At 38.7% G+C, this 24,008-nt stretch overlaps 4 protein-coding genes and 1 gene segment (V, D, J or C); 2 read left to right on the forward strand and 3 right to left on the reverse strand.

Annotated features, from left to right (window-relative positions):
- The window catches only part of LOC122868479, a 253,183-nt gene that overhangs the window by 169,044 nt on the left and 60,131 nt on the right, over positions 1-24,008 (reverse strand).
- LOC122868505 overlaps positions 1-24,008 on the reverse strand; it is a 249,715-nt gene that overhangs the window by 153,475 nt on the left and 72,232 nt on the right.
- LOC122868482 overlaps positions 1-24,008 on the forward strand; it is a gene marked incomplete at its 5' end in the record, with an annotated part of 296,170 nt that overhangs the window by 129,590 nt on the left and 142,572 nt on the right.
- LOC122868508 (immunoglobulin mu heavy chain-like) overlaps positions 1-24,008 on the forward strand; it is a 193,920-nt gene that overhangs the window by 34,684 nt on the left and 135,228 nt on the right.
- LOC122868480 (NLR family CARD domain-containing protein 3-like) lies at positions 7,607-22,105 on the reverse strand. 7 transcript variants are annotated; one of them, XM_044180516.1, is made up of 12 exons: positions 21,968-22,105; positions 20,940-21,400; positions 20,304-20,408; positions 20,019-20,111; positions 18,705-18,802; positions 17,919-18,539; positions 16,915-17,619; positions 14,196-15,993; positions 11,783-11,959; positions 10,178-10,348; positions 9,449-9,495; positions 7,607-9,139 (listed from the first exon to the last, which is right to left on the reverse strand). In XM_044180516.1, the coding sequence occupies exons 2-12, from the start codon at positions 20,975-20,977 to the stop codon at positions 8,613-8,615; spliced, it is 4,380 nt and encodes a 1,459-aa protein (XP_044036451.1). In that variant the 5' UTR covers positions 20,978-21,400; positions 21,968-22,105; the 3' UTR covers positions 7,607-8,612. The 7 variants fall into 7 exon arrangements, with proteins under 7 accessions (XP_044036451.1, XP_044036452.1, XP_044036455.1 ...); XM_044180517.1 differs by having other exon boundaries at positions 18,732-18,802; positions 21,968-22,104; XM_044180522.1 differs by lacking the exon at positions 7,607-9,139 and having other exon boundaries at positions 9,444-9,495; positions 10,178-10,340.

Consider the following 24,008-nt stretch of genomic DNA (forward strand, 5'->3'; position numbering starts at 1 on the left):
ATCCACTGACATACCGGTCAAATATACAGGACAGATCTGCTGTTGTTGAGTACATACAATATAAGACAGTTAAGACATCTGTATGAGTTTGAAACCCCACAACATCTATATATTTACTCCATTTTCTATTGATTAAGTTCATTTGTCATGTAAAAAACTCATCTTAGACAAAGAGAAAAGATGTTTTGTAGCAGACATACAGTATCTAGTATATTCAGCCTCTTTCCATGTGCAGCTTCAATCCAGGAAACCCACTCCAGTCCTTTTCCAGGAGCCTGTCTGACCCAGTTCATATTGTAGCTGCTGAATGTGAATCCAGAGCCTGTACAGGTCAATCTGTGAGATTCTCCAGGCCTTTTAACCACTGGTTCAGATTCTGTCAGAGTCTGACCATCAACACCTGTCAAGAGGATAAAAAAACATAACATAAATTTTGTTGGTATACAATTAGGAACTATGTTAGATTAAGATCAGTGAAGATCTTCACCTGCCCAGCAGAGAATTAAAAGCAGCAGTCCTGTCCTGTAGTCCATCATGTTAAACTGTGTGTCCACTGTTCTCTGTCGTTCTCTCTGCAGTCAGATAAGTAGAGGTGGAAGACATCTGAGTTTTGCATTGACTCCTCGTATGAGAGAAAATGAGTGTATCTGATCTTTTTTTCCTCTGTTTTAATTCTATTCAGTATGGTCTTGTACAGCCATGAATAAATCAACACGAAACAGACTTAATGTTAAGAACAGTTTTCTCATTCCCTCAAACATAAACTCTTCATTCATTCTGATATATCAAATACACAAACTTGTTCTTATTTTTAATGTGTTTTACCACATAGATTTAGGGATTTAGTCTCTTATGTTTGCTGAAACTGGAGAATGAGAGTTCATTCTACAGGAGTCTCTCCTATACAGAGCATTTTGCTGTTTTTTACTTTCTCTGTGTAGTACAATGTTTTGTTGTGTGTGACAATTGCTGGAGAGGCACAATGAATTTTTGATATGAAAATTAATTAAATTACCTAACGAAATTTTTTTATATGAATGCTTGAAATCTTAATCCTGTTCCAGCCTGACAACTAACAAACAAACTGCACTGACAATAATTAAAGCAGTGAAAGTCTCGGTATATTTTGATGTCAAGGCTCTCGGTCTTATTATTTAATTTGTTTACCCTTTATTCATACAGAGTAGGTTTGCTGAGCATACACGCTCTTTTACAGCAACACCCTGTTAACAGTTAAATGAAATTACGCATGATTACAACAGAAATCAGACAGTATCCAATGTGCAGGCTCAGTGACAGCTGTCACAAGCAGGTAGAGAGCGATTATTGAGAATGTTCTTGAAGTTACAGAGGTACAGGTATTTAGATTTTTAGGTGACATTGCAGACTTTTCCATGAGCTTGCTGCAACATTATTATCATTATTATTACTCAGTGTAGAATGTGAGAGTGAATGGTTGTCTGTGTCTGTGTTAGCCCTGCAGCAGCAGATGAGAGCACAGGGAAAATGGATGGATGGATGGATTACATGATCATATGCTCCCAGCATCAAATCAATTCTTTTATACCTCTCCTTTCTGTCATAAAATACTGAAACTACTGAGAACCAAAGAATGAAGAATGACTGATCATCTCAGGTGTACTTGATTTAATTTAGGTTAAAAGTAAGATGTCCATCAGAGTCCTGGTGTCTTTGAGGAAAACATTATTTATTGTTTCTTTTAAATAATCAACTTTTAAAAACGTATCTGGTTCAGGGTGGACTGAAGTTTGCCAATTAGCTGAGTGGAATGTGTTGTTTTGCTCCAGTGTTAAATGCAGAATCTGCTTAATGGTTGTGGTCATTTAATACAACAATGTTAACAACAAACAGGTGAATGTTCACTAACATCCTGCTTGATGATGATGATGATGATGATACACTTTGCATCATTAAGGTGAGCTGGCAGTTGTATATGAGTGAACAGATAAAGAACAATGGGTGACAGTCTGTGATAGCAGTGGGTGACGATATCTGAAAAAAAGACAGCTGAAGGAAACTGATTAAAGAAAAGATGCTGCTGCCTTTGGTCTCTTCTTTCATAATTGGAAAGAGTTTTTGCTCATTTTCATTATAGACGCATGAATAGTAAAACAAAAACAATCAATTTTTTTGAGCCATCACTATATCTTTCTAAATCCCAGGTTAGACAAGTAAGAAGATATTTCAAAAATAACAAAGAAAAAGTGGCCAAAAGGTTTTGGTTTGAGAAATATCAAAATGCTAACTTTTTTTCAAGATTTTATGTGGATTTGGTTATGTAAAAGAAAATCTTTTTCATAAAATCATTTTGGTGTACAATCTGAAAATCACGTGGAAGATTTTTATGTTTAAATGTCACCCAAAGGTAAATTTTTGTGTCACATTGTCTCCATGCCTGTACTTATGAAGATATGTGGACACACTTTCATCATACTAATACGGAGAATTTAATCAGCAGCATTGTATGAAACAGGAAATAGTCTTTTTAGATCATCTAAAGCACAAACATAAATCTTTATTCCTTAAAAAGAAATAAAAACATCTTATTTCTCTATATTTGTTTAGATTGCAACTGAATTTAACATTTAGACAAATAAGATAAAATAAGACTTCAATATTCAGTCAATCACTACTCAGAATTTTCATAACAGTTAATCATGATCAGTATGGTAAAGAAAAAAAGATACTGAGACAACTGAATGTTGCCAGTGGTGGCAAATAGAGGAAGTAGTTTTTGTATGACTCTCCTATTATTGTCTCTCACTGTGTCTCTTCTGGCACAGTAATACACAGCAGTGTCTTCAGGCTGCACATTCTGTCCGTTTAGAGTCACTGTGTTGCTGGAAGAGTCTAAGTCGATACTGAACTTGTTCTTTAGTGAATCTTTGACAGTTGTGTCATCACTAATCCACTCCAGTCCTTTCCCTGCAGGCTGTCTGATCCAAGCTGTGTAGTAGTCTGCTAACAGAATAAGAGACCTGACAGGTGATGGTCAGACGTTGACCTGGCTGCACAGTCACAGAGGCTGGCTGTGTCAGCTGTTCACACTTCACACCTGTTAAAAAAAGAAAATGTTTAGTAACAAATGATCAAGTTAAACTGCAAAAGAAGAACTGCTGACTTTGACAAATCCAGAGAGATTCACATCCAGCTGCCAACAGCAGCAGCAGAGCTACAGAAAACATGGTTGATGTTGAAACTGACGTGCTGTGAACTCCACTGACAGCCTGATGGGAAGTTTTTATAGCTGAGTAACAAGGAAGGTCACTGAGTTTGCATAGAATCAAACACATGAAGCATCAACGTTGGTCTAACTGGAGCCAATAGAAGGGTCTGTTGACTGTTATTATAGATCTGCAGAGTGAAAACATGCCTGGAAATCACCTCTGCTTTACATATGATATTTTAATTTCATTACACACTCAGTTGGAACATTTTGCATTTATGAATATACATAAATGTACTGTATTGACAACAATTCAATATTAAAACATTATATAAATTATTGTATAATTGCAAACAATGATAAGGATCATTATTACTAATCTTAATGTGAATATTAACATGCGTCATAGATAATGGAAATCATATTAATTAAAATCAGCACTGCATGATATTTTAGTTTCATTAGTTGTAACATTTTGAAAATGTCCCTGCATTTACAAAAATGAAACTACTGTTAATTTTGCTTTACTGTCAACTATTAATGCCTAAATGTATTTGTACAATACATTGTAAATGTACTGACAAAAATTCAATAGTAAAACATTATATAAATTCTTGTATAATAGCAGATCATTATTACTATTCTTAATGTGAATATTAACATGAATCATGGACAATGGAAAACATATTCATTAACAACACTACAATAACAATGATGATGTGCACCCATGGAAACAAAAGGAGCAACCACCAAGAATGTTGCTTTATATAAGCCATGTTTACAGTGTGTTTAGCGTGTTTTCAAATGATTAAAACCCACTTTAAAAATGACATGAGCTGTTTTACTGAGAGATTTTTTTTTTACTGTCAGCACCTCATTTATTTATTTATGTATTTGCTGCAAACAGAAATCCAGTGACAGCAGCCAGGATCATGTAAATAGTATGGAAACTTAAGTGTGATGTGTTATGGTACACAGGGGCTGGACCCAAAAGCACGAGTGGCACAGAGGGAGTTGAAGTAGTTGGTTTCAGTTTATTGTAAAAACACAATGAGTAACCAGGAGTGTGGAGGTAATCGCTGTGAGCCGGTGGACTGGTTGAAGACAGCGGGCTGAGGTGGAGCAGTGGAGATCCGAGGTGAGGTCTTCTTGGAAAGCCGGTGAGGAACTTGGAGGGAGGTGAGAGGAACAAATCTGAACACAGGGTGTCAGAGAGTTAGTCAGGGTTTCAGATAACATGAAGGCAATTCTTTCAGAGAGGTAAGTCAGAGGCCGAGCTGTAGTACCACTTGGGTAAACGGATGATCTGGTGAATACTGGTGACAAGAGCCGGGTAGATACAATATACTGCCAGGTGTTGATTGGTAGATGGAGAGCAGGTGTGTCAGTCTCTGATTGGACCAGAGGCTGCACCCCATAGGACACACACACACACACACACACACACACACACACATACACATGCAGACAAACACAGGAGGGGAACCAACAGGGGACAAATAGACAGAGACACTAGGAATGGTACAGCTGTACCATGACATGATGCTGCTGGTTTGCAGGTTTGCATAAAAGACTTTTAGTTAGTTAGCTAGTTTTAGGTTTCAGTGTTTGCAGATGTTTGAAGACACAGACATACAGAGAAACTTGGAGCCTCCAGAGGAAAACAGCTGCTCAGGACCCGAAACCTGTGTGACAAAATGCAAAACACTTAATCCTTTAGCTTAGATAAAGTACTTTTTGTAAAAATCAACACATTTGACCGTTATATGTGTGTAGTTGTGTCAGAAATCAGTCTTAATCAAATTTCATTCAGTGTGGTTTATAGTTTGTTATTTTGGTTTATTATATTATTGTAATTATGGAAAAATTAAAATAAAATTGTAACAAAAACTAAGACATTGTAACAAATGAAGGCACAGCTTTCTTCCTGCCCATGGAGAGATGTAGCTGCAGTTTCTTTATATTCAGTTACAGATAACTGTATTACCTGTTTGCATCAAACTGTCAGCACTCTCTCCACATCTTTTCTAGACATTTCTCTGCAGTTAAAACACACAATAATTATTTGATTACTGTATTAGTGTACTTTCTTCAAACATGAAAAAACTCTCTATGTAAGGAATTTATCTCCAGACACAATATATGTAGGATTCAAGTAGATTCACTTTGTTTGTATCCGTTAAACTTGAATATGTCATCACTCCACTTCTCCTCCACTTTATAGATCACTGCTGTCTTCTCTCAGAAATGGTTTGAATCAAACTACAGTCTGTGATGGAAAGAGTGAAATGTTCTTAATCTTCAGCTGGTTTGTATTATAGAGCAATATGAGTCTGTTTCAGAAGTATTTTCTCATGAAATGTAACTTTAAAGCCAGTCACACATCAGTGGTGCTCAAATGTCTGTGTGTTGTATCATTTTGAATGACTTGACCTGAGGACATGAATCATGTGAGACAGTGCAGGGTCTGTCAGCCCAGTGAGGATGAGAAAAGACAGAGTTTTTGCTCCAAAATCCCAGAAAATGTTTCTTACTGCAGGATCAGTTGTTCGTCCATCTTTAATCACAGTCTCACAAGCACCAGAATACACAGCAGCTCCTTCAGCTAGTCCAACTTTACTGTTCAAAATGTGCTGAATCAAGATGGAGCTGCAGTCACTGCTGATGGTAAACACCTTATAGTCCAACCTTACTGTTCAAAATGTGCTGAATCACGTTGACACATGACTTTTGTTTAGAAAAGTTTCAACTATCACAACATGCAGTGGACATGAGCAGCAGGAGTGTTCAGCTTTAGTTCAGTCCAGGGTTCGAGTGTCAGTCAGTTCAGATCAATGAGAACACCAGATCTGAGAGTCTCCTTTTAGTAACAGAGGAGAGAGAAGCTTGACACTGACTGCCCTCTAGTGATTGTAAACGAGGAACTGCAACATTATTTTTCTCTCTCATATTCTGACTCACTTTAGATTCCACATCATTTACAGACATTATTGTGTCTTAATTTGTAGAAATCTTTAGTATTTGTAGTAGTTTAATTTCAGCAACCAGAATGTTGTGTTGTCTTTGGCCCTTTTATGAACAAGTGATCTTTATTGTGTTTTGTTATCTTTAATGCTTTATAATAATATTTCTCGGGAAGACTTTTCAGGACTTTGTATAATGCATTATTTTTAAAAATGCAATTAAAAATGTGGAATACAAAAAATAAATAAAAAGCTATGTAAAAAATTTAATATTAAACAAAATACATAGTATACAATATAAATACTATAAAAAAAGTCATGCTTGAGCCCAATAAAGATGCGTCTTCAGACTGTTCATCTGCAGATACAGCTGCTGTCTGCTGTTGTCTCTGGAGATGGTAAACCGGCTTGAACTGACTGAGAGTAGTAGATATTGCTACTATCATAAATAGCAGCAACCCACTCCAGTCCTTTTCCAGGAGCCTGTCTGACCCAGTTCATAAAGTAGTCACTGAATGTGAATTCAGAGCGCTGTACAGGTCAATCTGTGAGATTCTCCAGGTCTTTTAACCACTGGTTCAGATTCTGTCAGAGTCTGACCATCAACACCTGTCAAGAGAATTGAAAACATCACATGAATTTAGTTTAATTAAGAACTATGTCAAATCTAGATCAGTGAATCAAGATCTTCATAACATTTCAGAAAATTGCTTCATTGTCATCTCACCAGGTCACATCATTAACCAATGTATTGAATTTTGTATTGTGAACATTTCACCTTTCTGATTATGTTCTGATCAAGTCAAGCTGCTGTCTGATCAAATGTTTTTCAGCAAGTTTCTCTTTTCAAACTAAATTCATGTATTTTATGGTTTGCACTTGAATGTGACATTGACAGTTTAGCACTGAATAATGCTTTGAACAATATCCTTTGCAACATCATGAAGAAAATAAATATTTTCTCATACGTTTACAGTAAAATATTTACAAAACAGTCTTCACTGTGTTACCATGAATACTAACTATAAAGAATAAACTCTAGGAAATGATATTTTCCCTTCTGTATTAGACACTGTAGTTCAGTGCTTTCTGATCAGAGTGTTTGAAAGGTTTAAAAAACTGTCCCAGCTGTTTTGTCACAATTGACATGAGAATTGCTGATGGTGTGTTTATGAGGGAGGAAAACTTTGCATAGATTTCCCTTTACAGGTTTAAGAAGGGAACCGTTTGGCATTCAAGGCTCTGTTACACATTAAAGCATATTGGGCAGCAGGTGAGAGCATACAATAATCTAAATAATCTATTCTTACTATTACTACTGTCAGTACTCTACTGAGTTAAACATAAACAGTATTTCTACAGAAAAACTGTATAGAACCAAATGTGTGGCCGCTATTTGTATTGTATAATAGTTGAATGTTACTGGGACAGTAACTCAGGAAAATGCCTCCACAAGTAGAGAGACTCAGAAAAGAAGCTTTATTTATTCCATCAGGGCACTTTACAGACATAACATAAATGACAGAAACCAGCTACTTCTTCCGTATGTTTACATCAGAATCTCATTAGTTACCATAAGTATAAAATGCATTTAATACATATAATACATCATTTTTATGTGCACCAGTGTCCACTAGTGGGTGCGTTTTGCATCCATGTCCTACATTAATCAAAATAAAATTGTGATAACATATTATGGCAGTAGTGCAGTGGTTCTCCAGACTTTACAATCCAAGTCACATTTACACATTTTAACATGAAATACATTTACAGCAGACTAATTTACTTGGAACAAATATACTCCAGCAGACAGGAGTAAAGCTGACCACATGCTGAACATTTGCTCCTGTCTGTATATATGCTCAGATCTGGAGCATGTTAGTCACTTCTCCTCTGACGAGTTTAAGGAACTCCTTAACATTTTCATCAAGTTAATAATCAAATTAATAAAGTAATAAACATTAAGGGTATGAACAATTTTTATAGCAATTTTTATCAGCTCACAAAAACAACTTGCCACAGAGTAGACTATTTAAATCATTGTCCTCTGCAGTATGAGAATGACTTACTACTAATACTGAATATACTCAACTATATATACAGTAAACATATTTGCAGAAAACTAAATGTTTACAAGGATGTAAATATTCTCCATGCACAGATAATTTGACAACATGTTGTGGGACAAATGAGAAACAGGTAAAATGTATATTTAGATTTACAAAACTCTGTTTTTGTTTTCTTCATTACATCAGTAATTTAACAACATGGGATTTCTTTCGCTCCATTTCTTCCTTCACAATGTTACATTGACTTAGAGTATGAACAGGTAAAAACAGCATGATATGGTAATGTTTCACATGGTATTGAAATTATGCAGGTAAGCTTCTGCTAATCTATCAAATTGTTAAGTGGAGCTTCAAGTGATCACCACATTACACATTTCCCCATTGCAGAGGGGTTCAGTCTATCTCACACAAATTCACAGAGCCTTTCTTAAACCAAAAGCCTGGGAAGAGGGGTTCTGTGAATTTGGCATGGAAGGTGTGTATGAGGCTCAGCTCTCCTGATTTGACACTGAAATAAGTCAGAGTGCCACCTTCCCAATCCAAAAACACTGCTATTTTTTGGCAAGGGGACACTTCAACATCTTTGGATGTCTTCCCATGTATGGCGGTATATCCAGTCCTTGAGCACAGCAGACTCCAGGACATCTCATTGCATCCTAGACCACTATTTCTGTCCCATTTTCTGCCTACTGTTCTATATAACACTGCAATGCCGACCATCCCTTTCCACTCCACCTCCCAGTAGCAGAGGCCTTTCAGGCCCTCCTCACAGCACACCTGAGTCCTCTTAAATCTGTCCTTGTGTTCAGGCCGTGGCACCTTCTCCTTCACCTTCTTTACAGTTTTTACTTTCCTGTTCCCTTCAGACAGAACAAGCCTCCTGCTTGCTGTGTTTTCATCAAGCTTCAGATCTGCACCATCTGATAGAGAAAACATAATTCAGTATGTGAGTGTGTGTTTAGTGTTTTTTGTGCAGTTAAAAGACTATAAAACATTAATCATTGATAAATTCAAGATGAAATCTAAAAAAATGTTTATGAACATAATGAGCATGTAACAAATTTCACATGATAGAAGTTGAATACATTAGAACCTATACTACCAGTGAAGTTTGGTGACGAAGGCGTATTATTTGAGCCTCAATACAAATGTATCAGGCATTAGCTCAGCATTCTAAGGCTATACTGAAGTGATACAATATTGTAAATCATTTCTAGAAAAAGACTTACACTTCTTCAGCCCCGTCTTTAACCGATGCCCTCCACCATGGTCCAAACTGTACAAAATGAAGATAGTAGTGAACAGAAACTTCCAACTTCATGTGGTTTAAATCTGGAAACATTATTTGCATAGTGACATCTGATCCTTGAGCCTTTGCATTTACACCTGGTATTAATAAATGTTCTGGTTATCTCAATTATATGTTTGTTGACATGGCGTAACAAACATGGCACGTCCCAGGTCAAGAAAAGCAATGCCATGGACGTGCGTCATTCATTTTTGATTAACTTTTTTGCGAGGAAAGACTTGCTAGCTACTTGTAGCTTTTGCCAGGCTTGCATAATAATAGCAGTAAGAGGTGGGGTTAGGTGATTTTGCAACTTGTTGGATGGACTTTTTTCTAAGAATGCGGTCACACTATACGGATTGCCACAAAGTGTTCTGTGTGCATTTTCACCTTGCATTAAGATGTATTTTCATTATAGTATATCCAGATACAGATTGCATGTCAATTCCAAGTGTAATTGGGGTCATAGTGAGGTTGCTGGCTTTGCACATGTTCTCTTAACAACACCAGGGTAATTCTTGAGTGTTTTGGTGACTAGCCTGCTAGCTAATAAGATAACAGATTTAGTTTAGATTTTGCCTTAGTGTAGATGTAGTCTCATTATAACTAGGTGATCCAACTATATCACTACAAATGTACACCTATAAACACACATCCTGACATAACATACCAGAGTGTCTTCAGGTTCATATTTGGATCCGTAGCGATTTTAGAGAGTATTGCCACCCCATTGGTTCCCGGGTGATTGTAACTCAGATCCAGCTGTTTCAGGGCCGTTTTGGAATTGAGAGCTGAGGCCAGGAATGAGCAGCCTTTCTCTGTCACCTGACAACCTGACAATCTGCAGACACACACACAAACACACACACACACACACACACACACACACACACACACACACACACCCCAATTAAAGAAATTATTTTGCAAGTTTCTCTTACTCATTATCATTGTTGGTGACAAATTTTGTTCATACAGTTTGAGAAACAATCTTCTACTATCTTCAAATTCTGTCGCTGCATTTGTCTGAAATATCGGAACAGCTGCAGTCAAATGTGTAACCAGCCCCTAACGCTGAATAAGTGAATATCTATTTGTTCTATATGAAAACAAGGGATGTGGCTAAGTACACCACAGTGTAAAGGAGAGTGTAATTTCCCTCTGAGTCCATTTATTTCTATATCAGGACACCTCAGAATGTACAGTACCTATAACCATTTACCAAAGAAAAACATGTTGTGTTCAAATTGTCATGCACTTTTTAAAGTTTCTTTGTGGCCATTTAAATATATGATAGGGTCTGTTTCACCAGTTAGAGTTACATGGCTTTAAGTAGTGTAATTTTATGGTAGTGTCAGTTATGCTTCCCTTGCAGGTTAATATACCTGATTTACTGATTTAGAAGAATCATTTAATCTGTTTTGAAGTGTTCTGTTAGATTATTTTAACAGACATTTGTTAGCCATTCAAACATTTCTTTTCCATGGCCATGGTATAAATGTCAAAGATATAACAGTTTATTCTACCTTTTACTCTAGCATTTTTTGTAAAATAAATAAATAAATGAATTGTCATTATTGGGCACATTTACAAGAACATAAATATTGTGGGTATGAGCCTTATCCTGGCTATGGTCTTGGTAAGGATATATGATTTCTATGGAGCATACATAACCTGTTCAGTCACATAGCTGTTCTGATAAACCAATTTACAACATCCCGTCAAACCCAGGTTCTGTTCCAGAGGTAAGAAAACCTCATTCAAAATTACACTGATATTTGTGATAGCAAATAACTCCAGCCTTATACCATAACCGTACTTAACAGTATATCTAACATATAGATAAGAATTGTTTTTATTTAAATAAAATAATTAGTTATTATTTATCGTTATTTAATATTTTGTGTTTTTAATGGTCTTTAATGAACGCCATTTCCCAAGATCCTTAGACCATGACAAGTTGAACGTCACCAGCTCAACAGAAGAGGCGAGTCCATGGGTGACTCAAAAGGCTGTGGGTAGTTCAGACATGTTTGCCATGGCATGCGAGTTAACTTAAAATGTTATTTAAATAGCTAATGCAAGTGCAAGGATGAGTACTCTCCTTATTTGGGATCTTTATTTTGTGCTCTTGATGATACAAATGTACTTTGTATCTTCACTTTGGAATAACTATACATAAAACTACACATAACTACCCCCATTACTGTTAATGATATTGTGTGGGTTTTTTGTCGCTCACTAAAAATATACAGTAAATGTAATTTAGACTTACTTGAGAATCTCCAGTTTACAGTGTATACTCTTTAGGCCTTCAGCAAGTATCTGCACACCTGAATCCTTCAGGTCGTTATGACTGAGGTCTAGCTCTGTGAGATTAGAGGATGCGGAGCTGAGGACTGAGGACGACAGACCTCTGCAGGATTCTTCATGGAGATCACACCAGCTCAGCCTGTGAAAATAAGTGTAATCAGAAACCATACTAGAAACATTTGCTGTGGCAAAATCACAGAGTCACTACTGGAGTGGCAAATAGTGATCCCTCATTCCTAATACTGTTAAGCCAGACAGTGATGGACTGGCAATCTGGAGCACCTCTTGACTATTGGGGCTGATGCAATGCACAATATATAACATTTTAAATAATCCCAGCTCTCGCTTCAATATAAAATGTGTTGTGTGGCTGACTGGCCCACTGTGGTTGGGTATTATATCTTTCAGCCTCTCTCTCCCAGCCAATTTCTTCTGGTCCAGTTGATTATAACTTTACCTGGGCCCAGCCCCTTTCGCATCTCTGTTAAGTGATGACATTTCAGTAGATAGTAGAGTGGTGCAAGATGAACAAATAAAAAGAGAAAAAACGTAAAGGTGATGCTGAATAGCTGAGAGGCACCATTACCAGTCAATCATCTCAGCCTAGTGAGCCTGAAGGCACTGGCAGCAGAGAGAGAGAGAGCAGCCCAGTGAGCCCAGCGATACTAGTTCGACTATTATTTAAGGTTTTGCAGCTGAAATGGTAAGACAGAAGACAAAAGGGATAAGATAAGCAGAGTCTGGGTTTGGCTAACTGGCTATTTAGCTATATCGGGTGCCTTTTGTTGAAACATTTTCAACTTTTCATAAAGTCGATGCGCTTATCATTTTTCGTGACTGACAAATCATTAAAAAAATGTTGATGTGCCACAGTAAATTTTCAAAATGTTGAACTCATTGTTATGCATGAATGGTTATGATTATTGACAAGTTAGTACTTAACATTAACAAATTAAAGACTAACCGTGACCTGGTTATCGATGGCATTGCTAAGAGAAGTGACCTGTTGCAGAAATTGCAAACTTAATGAGGTAGGAAATACGTTAATTTTTATTTGATTCTATGACTTGCCTACTAACCACTACCTAACCAGTTTTTTCACCAACAAATTTCTTTCTGTCTTAAGGACAGAAAAATGATTGTACAGTCAACCATCATGTCTGTGTTTGACTATGGAAATATCTCATGCTGCTCACTTTACCTTAAAACAACTCGATGCATTTTATCATTGTGCTTTGCGTTTCATTACAGGAGATAAATATCATACTCCTCACTGTATACTATATGAAAAAGTAGGCTGGTCCTCACTAACAACAAGCAGAGCACTACATTCTATCATTTGATTTATAAAGAAAGGTCTCCTTCAAAAGCTGCCTCAGTTTATCACCTTTCTTTAAAGGTCCAGTATGTAGGATTTAATGGCATCTAGTGGTGAAATTGCAGTTTGCAACCATTTGAATACCGCTCGGATCATCCTCCTCTTCCAAACGTGTAGGAGAAACTACGGTGGCCGTGAAACTCGCAAAAAATGCACACGGTCCTATCTAAAGCCAGTGTTTGGTTTGTCCGTTCTGGGCTAATGTAGAAACATGGTGGTGTAACATGACAATCTCCAGAAGGGACCTGCTCCCTCTGTAGATATAAACGGCTTGTTCTAAGGTAATGAAAACACAACGATTCTTATTTTCAGGTGATTATACACTAATGAAAACATACTTATAAAAATATGATATTGCATTTCTGCCAATAGCTCCTCCTAAATGTTACACACTGGACCTTTATGACCACTACTCACCAGACCAGATCTCAGGACTGTTTGACTCTAGTTACCCTGTGAAACTCGTTTCACGACTCCTATTATATTAATATAATTTTGTGCATGTATGTGTGTGTCTGCCAAATCTCTTCCTCCCCGCCCCGCCTCCGGTTTCCCAGCACTCTCATCAGTGCTCTTTTCTTGTCTCAGGCTTGTTTCTAAGGTGCCCCAACTACAAATGCATAAAGTTTTAGGCTAGGAGAAAATCAAGCATATTTGAAAACCATGTTAGCTCTGGGATAGCTCACGACGAGATGAAGACACATCTTATGACACGTCTTAACTTATGACACATTTCACCATGCGGCCTAATAAGTGGCCTATCTCACCCACATGACCAGACACACAAGGGGCCTAAATGAAGTAGATTTTTACCAGCTTACTTTGGATTGCCCAAACTGGCCTTATTATAACCCAATGTTAGCCCATTTGGGTTATTGTATAAATGGTAAACAGGCTTCAGTTTTGAAATAAATTGATTTACTTTGTATGTAGTGCATAGCAAGATAATAAGTCATTTTGCAAGAGCATTCGTCAGAGAGCATTTAAAAGTACTTACAAAGCAGTTTTGGAGACTTTGACCACCGGCAGCATTCCTAGAAGAACTTTCTCTGATTTCAGGTACTTTTTCAGATCAAACACATCAAGCTTCTCATCTGATGTCAGCAGCACAAAAGTCAAAGCTGACCACTGGGAGGCAGAGAAATTTTCATATGTGAGTTTTTCTGAGTGCAGGTACTTTTTGACTTCGTCCACAAGAGACTGGTCATTCAGCTCATTCAGACAGTGGAAAAGATTTAGATTTTTATCAGCATCACTGTTGTCTTCCCTAATCTTTTCTTTGATGTACTCAATTGTTTCCTTGTTGGTCTCCTTGTTGTTTTCTGTCTTCTTCAGCAGCTCTTGCAGTAGATTGTGATTAGTCTCCAGAGAGAGGCCTAGCAGGAAGCGGAGAAACAGATCCCAGTCTCCATTTTTGCTATCTAAAGCCTTGTTCACTGCTGTTTTGTAGAAGTCTGATGCAGGCAAGTCTGCAACTGTTGAAGTGGGCCTGGTAAGTAGATTTTCACCTTTGTTATTGAATGTGTGAAAGACATAAAAAGCTGCCAGGAACTCTTGAATGCTTAGATGGACAAAGCAGAACAATTTGTGGGACAGCACACAGCTTTCTTTCTTGATTTGAGTGAATAATCCTGAGAAGACTGCAGTTTTTGTGATGTCAACACCATACTCTGTCAAGTTTTCTTCGGTGAAGAGGAGGTTTCCTTCCTCTAACGCCTCAAAAGCCAGTTTCCCCAGAGATATGATTGTTTCCTTGTTACTTGTTTCCCAGCATGAATCTGTCTCAGAACTCTCACCTGTCTCATCTCTACCATACTTCACAATAGCCTGTCTGCATTGCAACACAAGGAAGTATATGTACATGTCAGTCAGAGTCTTGGGCATCATACCTTCTTGGTTTCTGGTCACAAAGTCTTCCAGAACTTTTGCCGTGATCCAACAGAAGACAGGGATGTGACACATGATATAAAGGCTCCTTGATTTCTTGACATGTGACAAGATTTTCTCAGCCAAATCCTTATCGCTGAATCTCTTCCTGAAGTACTCCTCCTTCTGCTCATCATTAAATCCTCGCACCTCTGTAACCCGGTCCACTTTATCAGGAGGGATATGGTTGGATGCTGCAGGTCGGGAGGTGATCCAGATTTGAGCTTCAGAAAGCAGCTTTCCTTGGATGAGGCTTGTCAGCAAAACATTCACTGAAGTTGGCTTTCTCACATCACTCCAATAGTTAACCTCATTGAAGTCAAGGTCAAGGCGACATTCATCAAGACCATCCAGGACAATCAGAATTCTATACTTGTCATAGTCATTAATTTCTGATGTCTTCATGCCCGGACAAAAATCATTAATAAGATCCTCCAAGCTGTGTTCTTGCGCTTTTTTCAAATTCAGCTCCCGGAAAGAAAGTGGAAAAATATAAAATATGTCCCCATTGGCCGTACCCTCAGCCCAGTCCAGCATGTACTTCTTTGAAGCAAATGTCTTTCCAATGCCTGCCACTCCGATCGTTAGCACAGTTCGAATGGGGTTATTTTCTCCAGGTGCAGGTTTGAAGATGTCATGATATTTAATCGATGTTTCTTGTCTCACTGGTTTGAACTTTGCATCTTGAACTTGTCTGGCCTCATGCTGAACATTGACCTCTCCCCTCTCCCCCTCTATGATGTAGAGATCTGTGTAGATCTCATTCAGAAGAGCAGAGGTTTTCTGCATATCGATCCCCTCAGACACATGGGTAAATTGCTCCTTCAACTGAGATTTGAGTTTCTGTTGACTTGCAACATCAGGCTTACCTGTAAGAAAATATTTTTTTAAGTTATTGTGGATAGAAATTACTTGTGATTAAATGTTTGGGGTGCAATCACAGTACAGTTTTTAAAATCTAAACCATAGCACCAACTATTAATTGTTGTTTTTGTATTTGGTTTGTTTAGGTAGACACTGGCCAACTAAAAGTGAAGCGAGGCTTAAAACATTTAAGAATCAGCCTAACAAGAGGCTGAATATGAGCATCATGACATTGTAGTTTATCCTTGGTTCATGTTTGCTATCTTCACTTATGCCATTTTCGCATAGGATTTGATGTTTCTAGGTCTGAACCAGAGTTTGATTTCCCCTACTATCCTACTGGTCTGCTTTTAGTTGTATATTTAGGACAAATAATTGTAAATTTGCTTAATGCTTTCTTTAATCTGTACTGGCAGATACTCAATATTTAAAAGGACATAGATTTAGATTGAAGCCAAATTAACTTGATTGGGACAACCCTAATTAAAAACTAGTTAGGGAATTTTTTTTTTAACTAACTAAAAAGTTAGACTTTTAAAAGTTCTGTTGCTCGCTCACAAGCCTTTCACACATGCGATATATATATATACCTTGTACAGATGTGTGTAAAAGGGGGTATAATAATAAAATATAATAATAAAGGCCCTTTAATATATAACAGTCCAGTGCAACACCACCTCTAACTTAGCCTAAATTTGGTTCAATCATTTGATTGACACCTCTTTGACACAATGTCTGTTATTAGAAGCTACTCAAAGAATGCATTTTTTTCAAGGTTCTCGGTTTTCATTTCATGGCACTTTTGAGCATTTTTGCTACCTCATGTCCACTGTTTTGATTAAGCCACTTAAAACATGCTTGGGTTTGATTGCACCCTTATTTATACTGCTTTCCTTGACAGCCTTCATTTGCACCAGCAAGCTTACATCGTATTTCTGTCGTCCTGTCGACCCATGTATCAAGCAACTTCCATCGGGAGGTTATCCAGAGCCGGGCAGAAGGAAGAAGGTTTCCTCTGATGAGGTTTGTCAGTAGCACATCCACTGAAGCTGGCTCTCTGACATCAGTCAAGGTGTCTTTGGTGTCAAGACAACCTTGATAAGCATCTAATCCGTCCAGGACAAATAAAACTTTGAACTGTTCAAAGTTAGAGATTACAAATGTATTAGTTTCCTTGAAGAAATGATTAAGAAGTCCCACCAAACTGACATTTTTCTCTTTTGTTGAATTAAGCTTAGAGATGTTAAGTGGAAATATAATGTTTTCATCAGCTTTGGCTTTCCAAAACCAGATATTAAAAGATGACTTCTTGTAATTTTTAGCCCACTCTTTTATGAATTTCTGCACATGGAAGGATTTTCCAATACCAGCTTCTCCAGTAGTCAGCACAGTTCTGATTGTTTGTCCTTCCGTGTCTTTGAAGATGTCAGATATTGCATTCACTCGTGGCACTGATTTCACCACAGCACGTGCATTTTTCTCTTCAGCACTGACCTCACCACTTCTGTTTTCTTTAATGATGTGTTCTGTGTTTTTCTGATTAGGATGATTTATGTCTTCATCTTGAGTGCTTTCTTCAAGAAATCTTTTTCTTAGGGTTGATATCAGCTTCTGCCGGCGCTTCACGGTCTCTGAATAAACAGCCCAAAGTTCAGCACATTATTGATGATGAAGGATATATGCAGCGTGAATCAGTTATCTTTAAGAATCATAAGTGATTGTTTTGAACATAGCTAGCTAAAATTATTTTTGATTATATTTGAAAAACATTGGTTTCCAATGAAACCCGTTTATAAAATATTTTCCACAACATTGTTACTTGTCATGTATGTTGCTTTTGCACTATTTCCTAATCAAAACAATGACACATGATACAGATCACACAATAGAGTATGTTGTATGAAAATATGTTACTGTTGTAGTTTCATACCTCGACATTCTGTCTCTTTCTGAATATATTCAGAAGGAATCTTATCAACTCCTGAAGGTTGAGAGATGATCCAGAGAAGAGCAGAGGGAAGTAATTTTTTCTTGATGAGGTTTGTTAGCAGCACATCCATCGAGGCTGCCTCGTCCATATCGGTCAGGTCCTTGTTCTTTTCAAAATCTAGAGGAAGTTTACATTTTTCCAAGCCATCAAGGATAATAGCTACTTTCCACTCGTCGTACTTGCAAGCTTTTCTGTGTTTATTGTGATTGAGGGAATGACAAAGCAGATCTTTCATGCTTTGAACTTCGTTTCTTCTTGAATTCAGCTCGCTGAAATCAAATGAAACTATCAAGTCTATCTTTTTGTTGGATTTTCCATTGGCCCAGTCTACCATGAACATCCTCGTTTGAAATGTTTTACCAACATCAGCAACTCCCTTCATTAGCACTGTTTGCACTTCCCTGTTATGAAATAATGCATCATAGGCTTGTGCTTTATCTTTCTCGTCTTTGCCAGCTTTTATCTCGTAGAGTTCTGTGTCAGTTTCATGTCTTTTCAGTGTTTCTTCATGCTGACTGAGGATTGTCTTCTTCAGGTCTTCTGTGAGTTTGTGTCTGATATCTGTGTCCAAAGAAATGACAAAGACAATACAGAGAAAGCTGAATGCAGTAATTGCAATTATTTTTACACCCCTAAACAATACAATGGCAGCTGTTTTGTGTTTATTTGTTATTTGTATTGATTATAAAGCAAATAAAGTTTCTGTGTTGCTCCTTGTTTGAGTACCTAAACCTTTGCTGAAGTCGACCTCACCCTTTAAGTGGTCAGTTTCCATGGAAGCACTGCTGGACACAGTCGAGGCTCGTCTCTGTGACTGAGGTGGGCTTCAACACAGACAAAACATTTCTTAAAGGGAGGACCAACAATCAAAACTGGAGGGAAAACACAGACAGGAAGTAAAAACACAAGACACACAAGGGAAGGAGACTACTACAAAATAAAACAGGAAGTGTCAACACCAAAACTACCACAGTACCCCTCTCTCAAGGGACGGCTCCCAGACGTCCCAAACAAAACAAGTCAAGTCAAAAACGTTCCCTTCGGAAACAAGTTAACAGTCCAAATCAAGCCGGGTGGGTGGAGGGGGTCGGAGGAGGGATCCTGGGTGGGCGGAGGGGGTCCGGAGGAGGGATTCAAGGGCCAGGTGGGAGACTTGGGGCGGACGGCCCGGGGGCTGGACAGGTGCGGAGCTGGGGACCTCAGAGCTGATCTCGGAGAGCCCTTCTGGAGGCCGGCGACGAACACGGAGAGCCCTTCTGGAGGCCGGCGACGAACACTGACCCTTTCTGGAGGCCTGACCATCCACTCAGGGACCAATGGCGGTACAGTGGGGCCGGGGACTGGCAATGAGATGTCAGGACGGGGAGCCGGCGACGGGATACCAGGGCGTGGAGCCGGCGACGGCGGGACATCAAGACAGGGCGACGGGATACCAGGGCGTGGAGCCGGCGACGGCGGGACATCAAGACAGGGCGGCGAAGAGGTTGGGCCTGGAGCCGGTAGCAAGGCGGCTGGACATGGAGCAGGGACTGGAGCAAGGGGCTGCTGCGACCCAGCAGGGACTGGAGCAAGGGGCTGCTGCGACCCAGCAGGGACTGGAGCCGGCGTGGCAGCAGGACATGGCACTGGCGACTGGACCTCCGGACATGGTGCTGTCTTCGGAACCTCAGGCCTGGGAGTAAGGAGCTGCTGCGATCCACCCGGGAACGCGAGTCGGCTGCGCGATCCAGCAGGGGTCCAGGGGCTGCTGAGGTCCGCGGAGAGTCCAGGGGCGGCTGATATCCAGCGGCGGCAGGGTGCGGCTGCGATCCAGCGGCGGCAGGGTGCGGCTGCGATCCAGCGGCGGCAGGAGTGTTCTTACATGTTTGTGTCAGTACAGAAAGATACATTTACTGTGACAAAGGTGAATATCCTTATTCATGCATGAGGTGAAATGCATCTCTCAGGCTTCATTGCTCTACTTAGTTTCTAATATCGTTACTTCATCTTGTTCTTTGTTGTAGCTGTTAACAATATGCACGCACATGTTGTTTTTACTACCTTAGCTCAGAGTAGAAGTTGAGAGGATCATCCTGGGAAACATGGGGACCGTTGCTGGATTCAGGAGAGACTGGTCTTTTGCGTTCAAGCAGGCTTTAACACATTGACTGATTTCAGTGATTTCACAATAACAAACTTTAAACATCTGTGACAAGTGCTGAGCTTCAAGGTGGGGATTACAATATTCATTTTACTGCTTTGACTAGTCAATCTCTCTTCAATTTATTTTCTCATTGTCTCTGAATCTCTCTGTATCAAAGTACCAACATTACAAAAATATCTGACCCCGGTTCTCCTTTGCTGAAGTTGAGAGGTTCTCCCTTGGACCAGTCACTTTTCATGGAAACATTGCTGGGTGCCGGGGAAATGGATCTTTCTTCTTCAAGCAGGCTTTAAAACAGATTTAAAATGCTTTTACTTTGCCAAACCTAAACACTTTTAAACATCTTTAATGTTACTTTTGAGCTTCAAAATGGAATTTATGATTTATTTTCTCTTTGTCTCTGAATCACTCTTTATCAAAGTACCAACATTACAAAAATATCTGACCCCGATTATCCTTTACTGAAGTTAAGAGGTTCTCCCTTTGACCAGTCACTTTTCATGGAAACATTAATGGGTGCAGGAGAGATTGATCTTACTTGTACGAGCCACATTTAACACAGATTTATGGCCCGGTCACACCAGCATTTTAAACAGCAACATTTCAGAGGAAAATCAGTTAATTTCAAGGGAATTGCTGCTATCACACAGGCAAGGAGTACAATATTTAACATCACTTCAGAGCTTGGAAGTGAGATGCATTTCTGACGTCACTTTCTAAACAATAGTAAATTCTGTATGAAGGGTGTGCATGGACCCCGACTTTTACATGCTGTATGAGATGAGAGTAAGCCGATTGAAATACAAAGTTTCACTTACTTGTCATGTGATGTGCCCAAGGCCTGTACCTCAGACATGTTGGTTTTGGAGGCAGTTTGACTTCTTTTTTCTCTAGTGAGGCTGACTACAGTGGTTGTGTATTGTTCCTTTATTACAAAATTACATTATTTCCAGCTCATTGTCTCTTTCACTAGGCTGTAGTTGCAGCAGAGTCTCCTTGCTAAAGTCCCATTGTGCTTTCTGGATAGGCTTGCCTTTTACACAAAGGCTGTGCATCACCTTCTCTGGAGCACACAGTAGGCTTTAAGGCAGTCTGTCTCCACACTGACTTATGTCAAGGTCCTCTCAGTCCCCAGGCCCAGACCCGCTCATTACTGGGCACATACAGTACATTAATTCAAATATATTTAGTTTCACCTGATACCAACACTTGACAAAAAGGTCTCCCACTTCAAGCCTTTAAATCCGGTCAACAAGTCACCAACCAGAGAAGAATTTCCCTGAAAAATAGAAAAATTAATTTAGTTCCTCTGACTTACTTATAGCAAGAAAATCTGATCAAAGTCTAGGAGTAGCAATTCATAACTCAAGTTAGTGTGGGAGGGCAAACTCAGTGGTTAATGATTAATAACTGTAATATGTGGACCTTGACCCCTAAGACTTGTGTAAATCAAACTAGTCTAACAGAGATAATAGCAATGCACATGATACCAAACACACACAAAAAAAGCTGCTTTCCATTTGCAAAACCATAAATGTTTAGTTGCCCTTCCTACAACTAAATACTATGCTATAAATGTACAAGGTAGGCTTGTGATTATAAATACAAGTATATAGGCGATAAGCATCACAAAGGTAAACACAAAGGAATGTGAGCACATTCTCAGACATCATCAGGTAAGCAATATGTTCCGGTGTGTATAGAGATGTGCACTCTGAATGCAAGCATGTGGTCATGTCGGCCATATACAGTTTGTCCTATCTAAAGAAACATGCAGGCAACATGATACCAAGTTACTAAATTAGACACACATTAAAGTACACGACACAGCCTACGTCAATCTTACCAGTGCAGGTGAAGTTAAAATCCATAACTCGGAGCCGTTCTCTCTAATGCTAAGCTTTACTCTGGTACCGTGACTGTGCTTTCTTCCTTCCTGGAAGAGCTGACTGCTACACTTTCAGTTTCATTCTTAGTGATCAGCAACTGGCATTTCCCTCCCCTCTGAGAGCTACTGAAGCTTCCCCAGTGATTCTGCTATGTAAGGAAATAAGTCATTAATGTATATTATACTGTATATGTTTTGTAGCCTATATTAGCATATGTAGCTTGCTGATTTCCTCATATTCTAGTCTTCATTTACAACATTTGACGCACTTTGTAACTGTTTTAAAAAGCCTTCTTGACTCTCTTGACCAATCACAAGCTCTGTTACTGGGTGGTGAACCGTGCAGCTGAGCCAAAGAGGTTCACAACATGGTGAATCGCTGATCCTCAAACATGATTGGCAGTGAATATGCTGTATCCAGAGCATTTAGAAATCTACTGCAGCATGGAAGCAGATGTACCTTCAGAGATTAAATAATTTTCAAGATAGTAATCCGCAGTTGATCAAAAACTATTGTAGCGTGCTGCCATGATCCATATAATGAAAATATGAATGGACGCATTTAAACAAATTGTAAATAGTTGAATATTTATGTAGGCTACTGATTCCCCGATGACTCGGGCTACAATTTTGATGTCAAGTATGATATCTCAGACACTATCAATTTAATTTGGAGAGAATCCATGTTCACACTGGCTAGATGGAAACCACTCCTGGGTAAAATTAGACCAAACTTTGGCTTATGTAGTTGTTGTCTACAATGTATTCTATTTCAAAATGTATGTTTTTTTATTATTTATTTTGTATTGTATTTATTTACATTGAAGGACAATTGCTTCATCTGGAGAATAGAGGTTGCTGCTCATCACCTGGATAAGGCCATCTCTTTAAGTAAACCATTATGGTGGCAGCAGGATAGGCCTACTGTGGGAATGCCTCCCTATGACAGTGATTGGCGGAATGGTGAGGTTTTTGAAAATGATGACCAAACACGGAGCTGTAGCCTACTTAAAGAAAATCTGCACACAACCTCTAGGTCTTGAAAGGTGTTCAACCTCAGAGAAAAGATGTGACAGGGAGTAGTGTGAAAATCTTCCCAGGAGAATGAGAAAGATGACATTTTTGGGCTTTGAATACATGAGAAAACGTAGGTCTACATACAGATTAATGGGTTAGCGAGGTAGGCCTACGTTGAGCCTAAAACCAAAGTTTTTGATGTCGTGAAGTTGGCTCTCTTTTAACCTGGCTAGATCACCATGGTAACACTTATGCTGCACACTTGAGGATGTTATGTTCCTTTCCTGACAATATTCTCTCTGAGAAATATAGATTCTCAGCTGACAGAATACCTTTTGCAAACCAGTTGAGCCAGTACATAAATACCACCAAACGAAGCCTTGTCAAGGGAACCTACATTCAGAAAGCAGAATATCTGAGTATCTTTTCCCCCGGTTGCTTCAGGTGATGTGCACTTTAAATGTTCACAGTTTAAAAGAATGATGAAGGCACAGCAACTAGGCTATAGTTCTACCACTGGATTATGTTTTATGCTTGGTCTTGATTTGCTGACAAGTCCGTTTTTCACAAATGTGAAAGTCACATCCACAATAATACAGAGCGATTTGCAAATATGCATAACTTACTTTGTAAAAACTTTTTTTTTTTAAACTGGTGTTTAATTGTCAGATTTCTGTCTATACAAATGACATTTTTTGTTGGTTTGGACATAAGGCCTCAGAGGCTGTGATGTTGTTCCACTAGGGTTGTTGGATTGACATTTAATGCTCTTGTTGCCTAAAGGTGTTCTTCAATTTAACAGTAGCATCATATATCACCAATGATATCCAAAATGTAATGCCATAACTTTTACTGTAACTTTCACTCAGAATACATTTTACCTGATTTACTTTTTACTTTTATCTAAGTACATTTTTACACAAGTACTTTTACCTGAGTAAAATGTCTTTAAAATAACAGTACTTTTACTTGAGTATAATAT

Source organism: Siniperca chuatsi, linkage group LG21 (genome assembly GCF_020085105.1).
Source record: "Siniperca chuatsi isolate FFG_IHB_CAS linkage group LG21, ASM2008510v1, whole genome shotgun sequence".
In the NCBI taxonomy this organism is placed as follows: Eukaryota; Metazoa; Chordata; class Actinopteri; order Centrarchiformes; family Sinipercidae; genus Siniperca; species Siniperca chuatsi.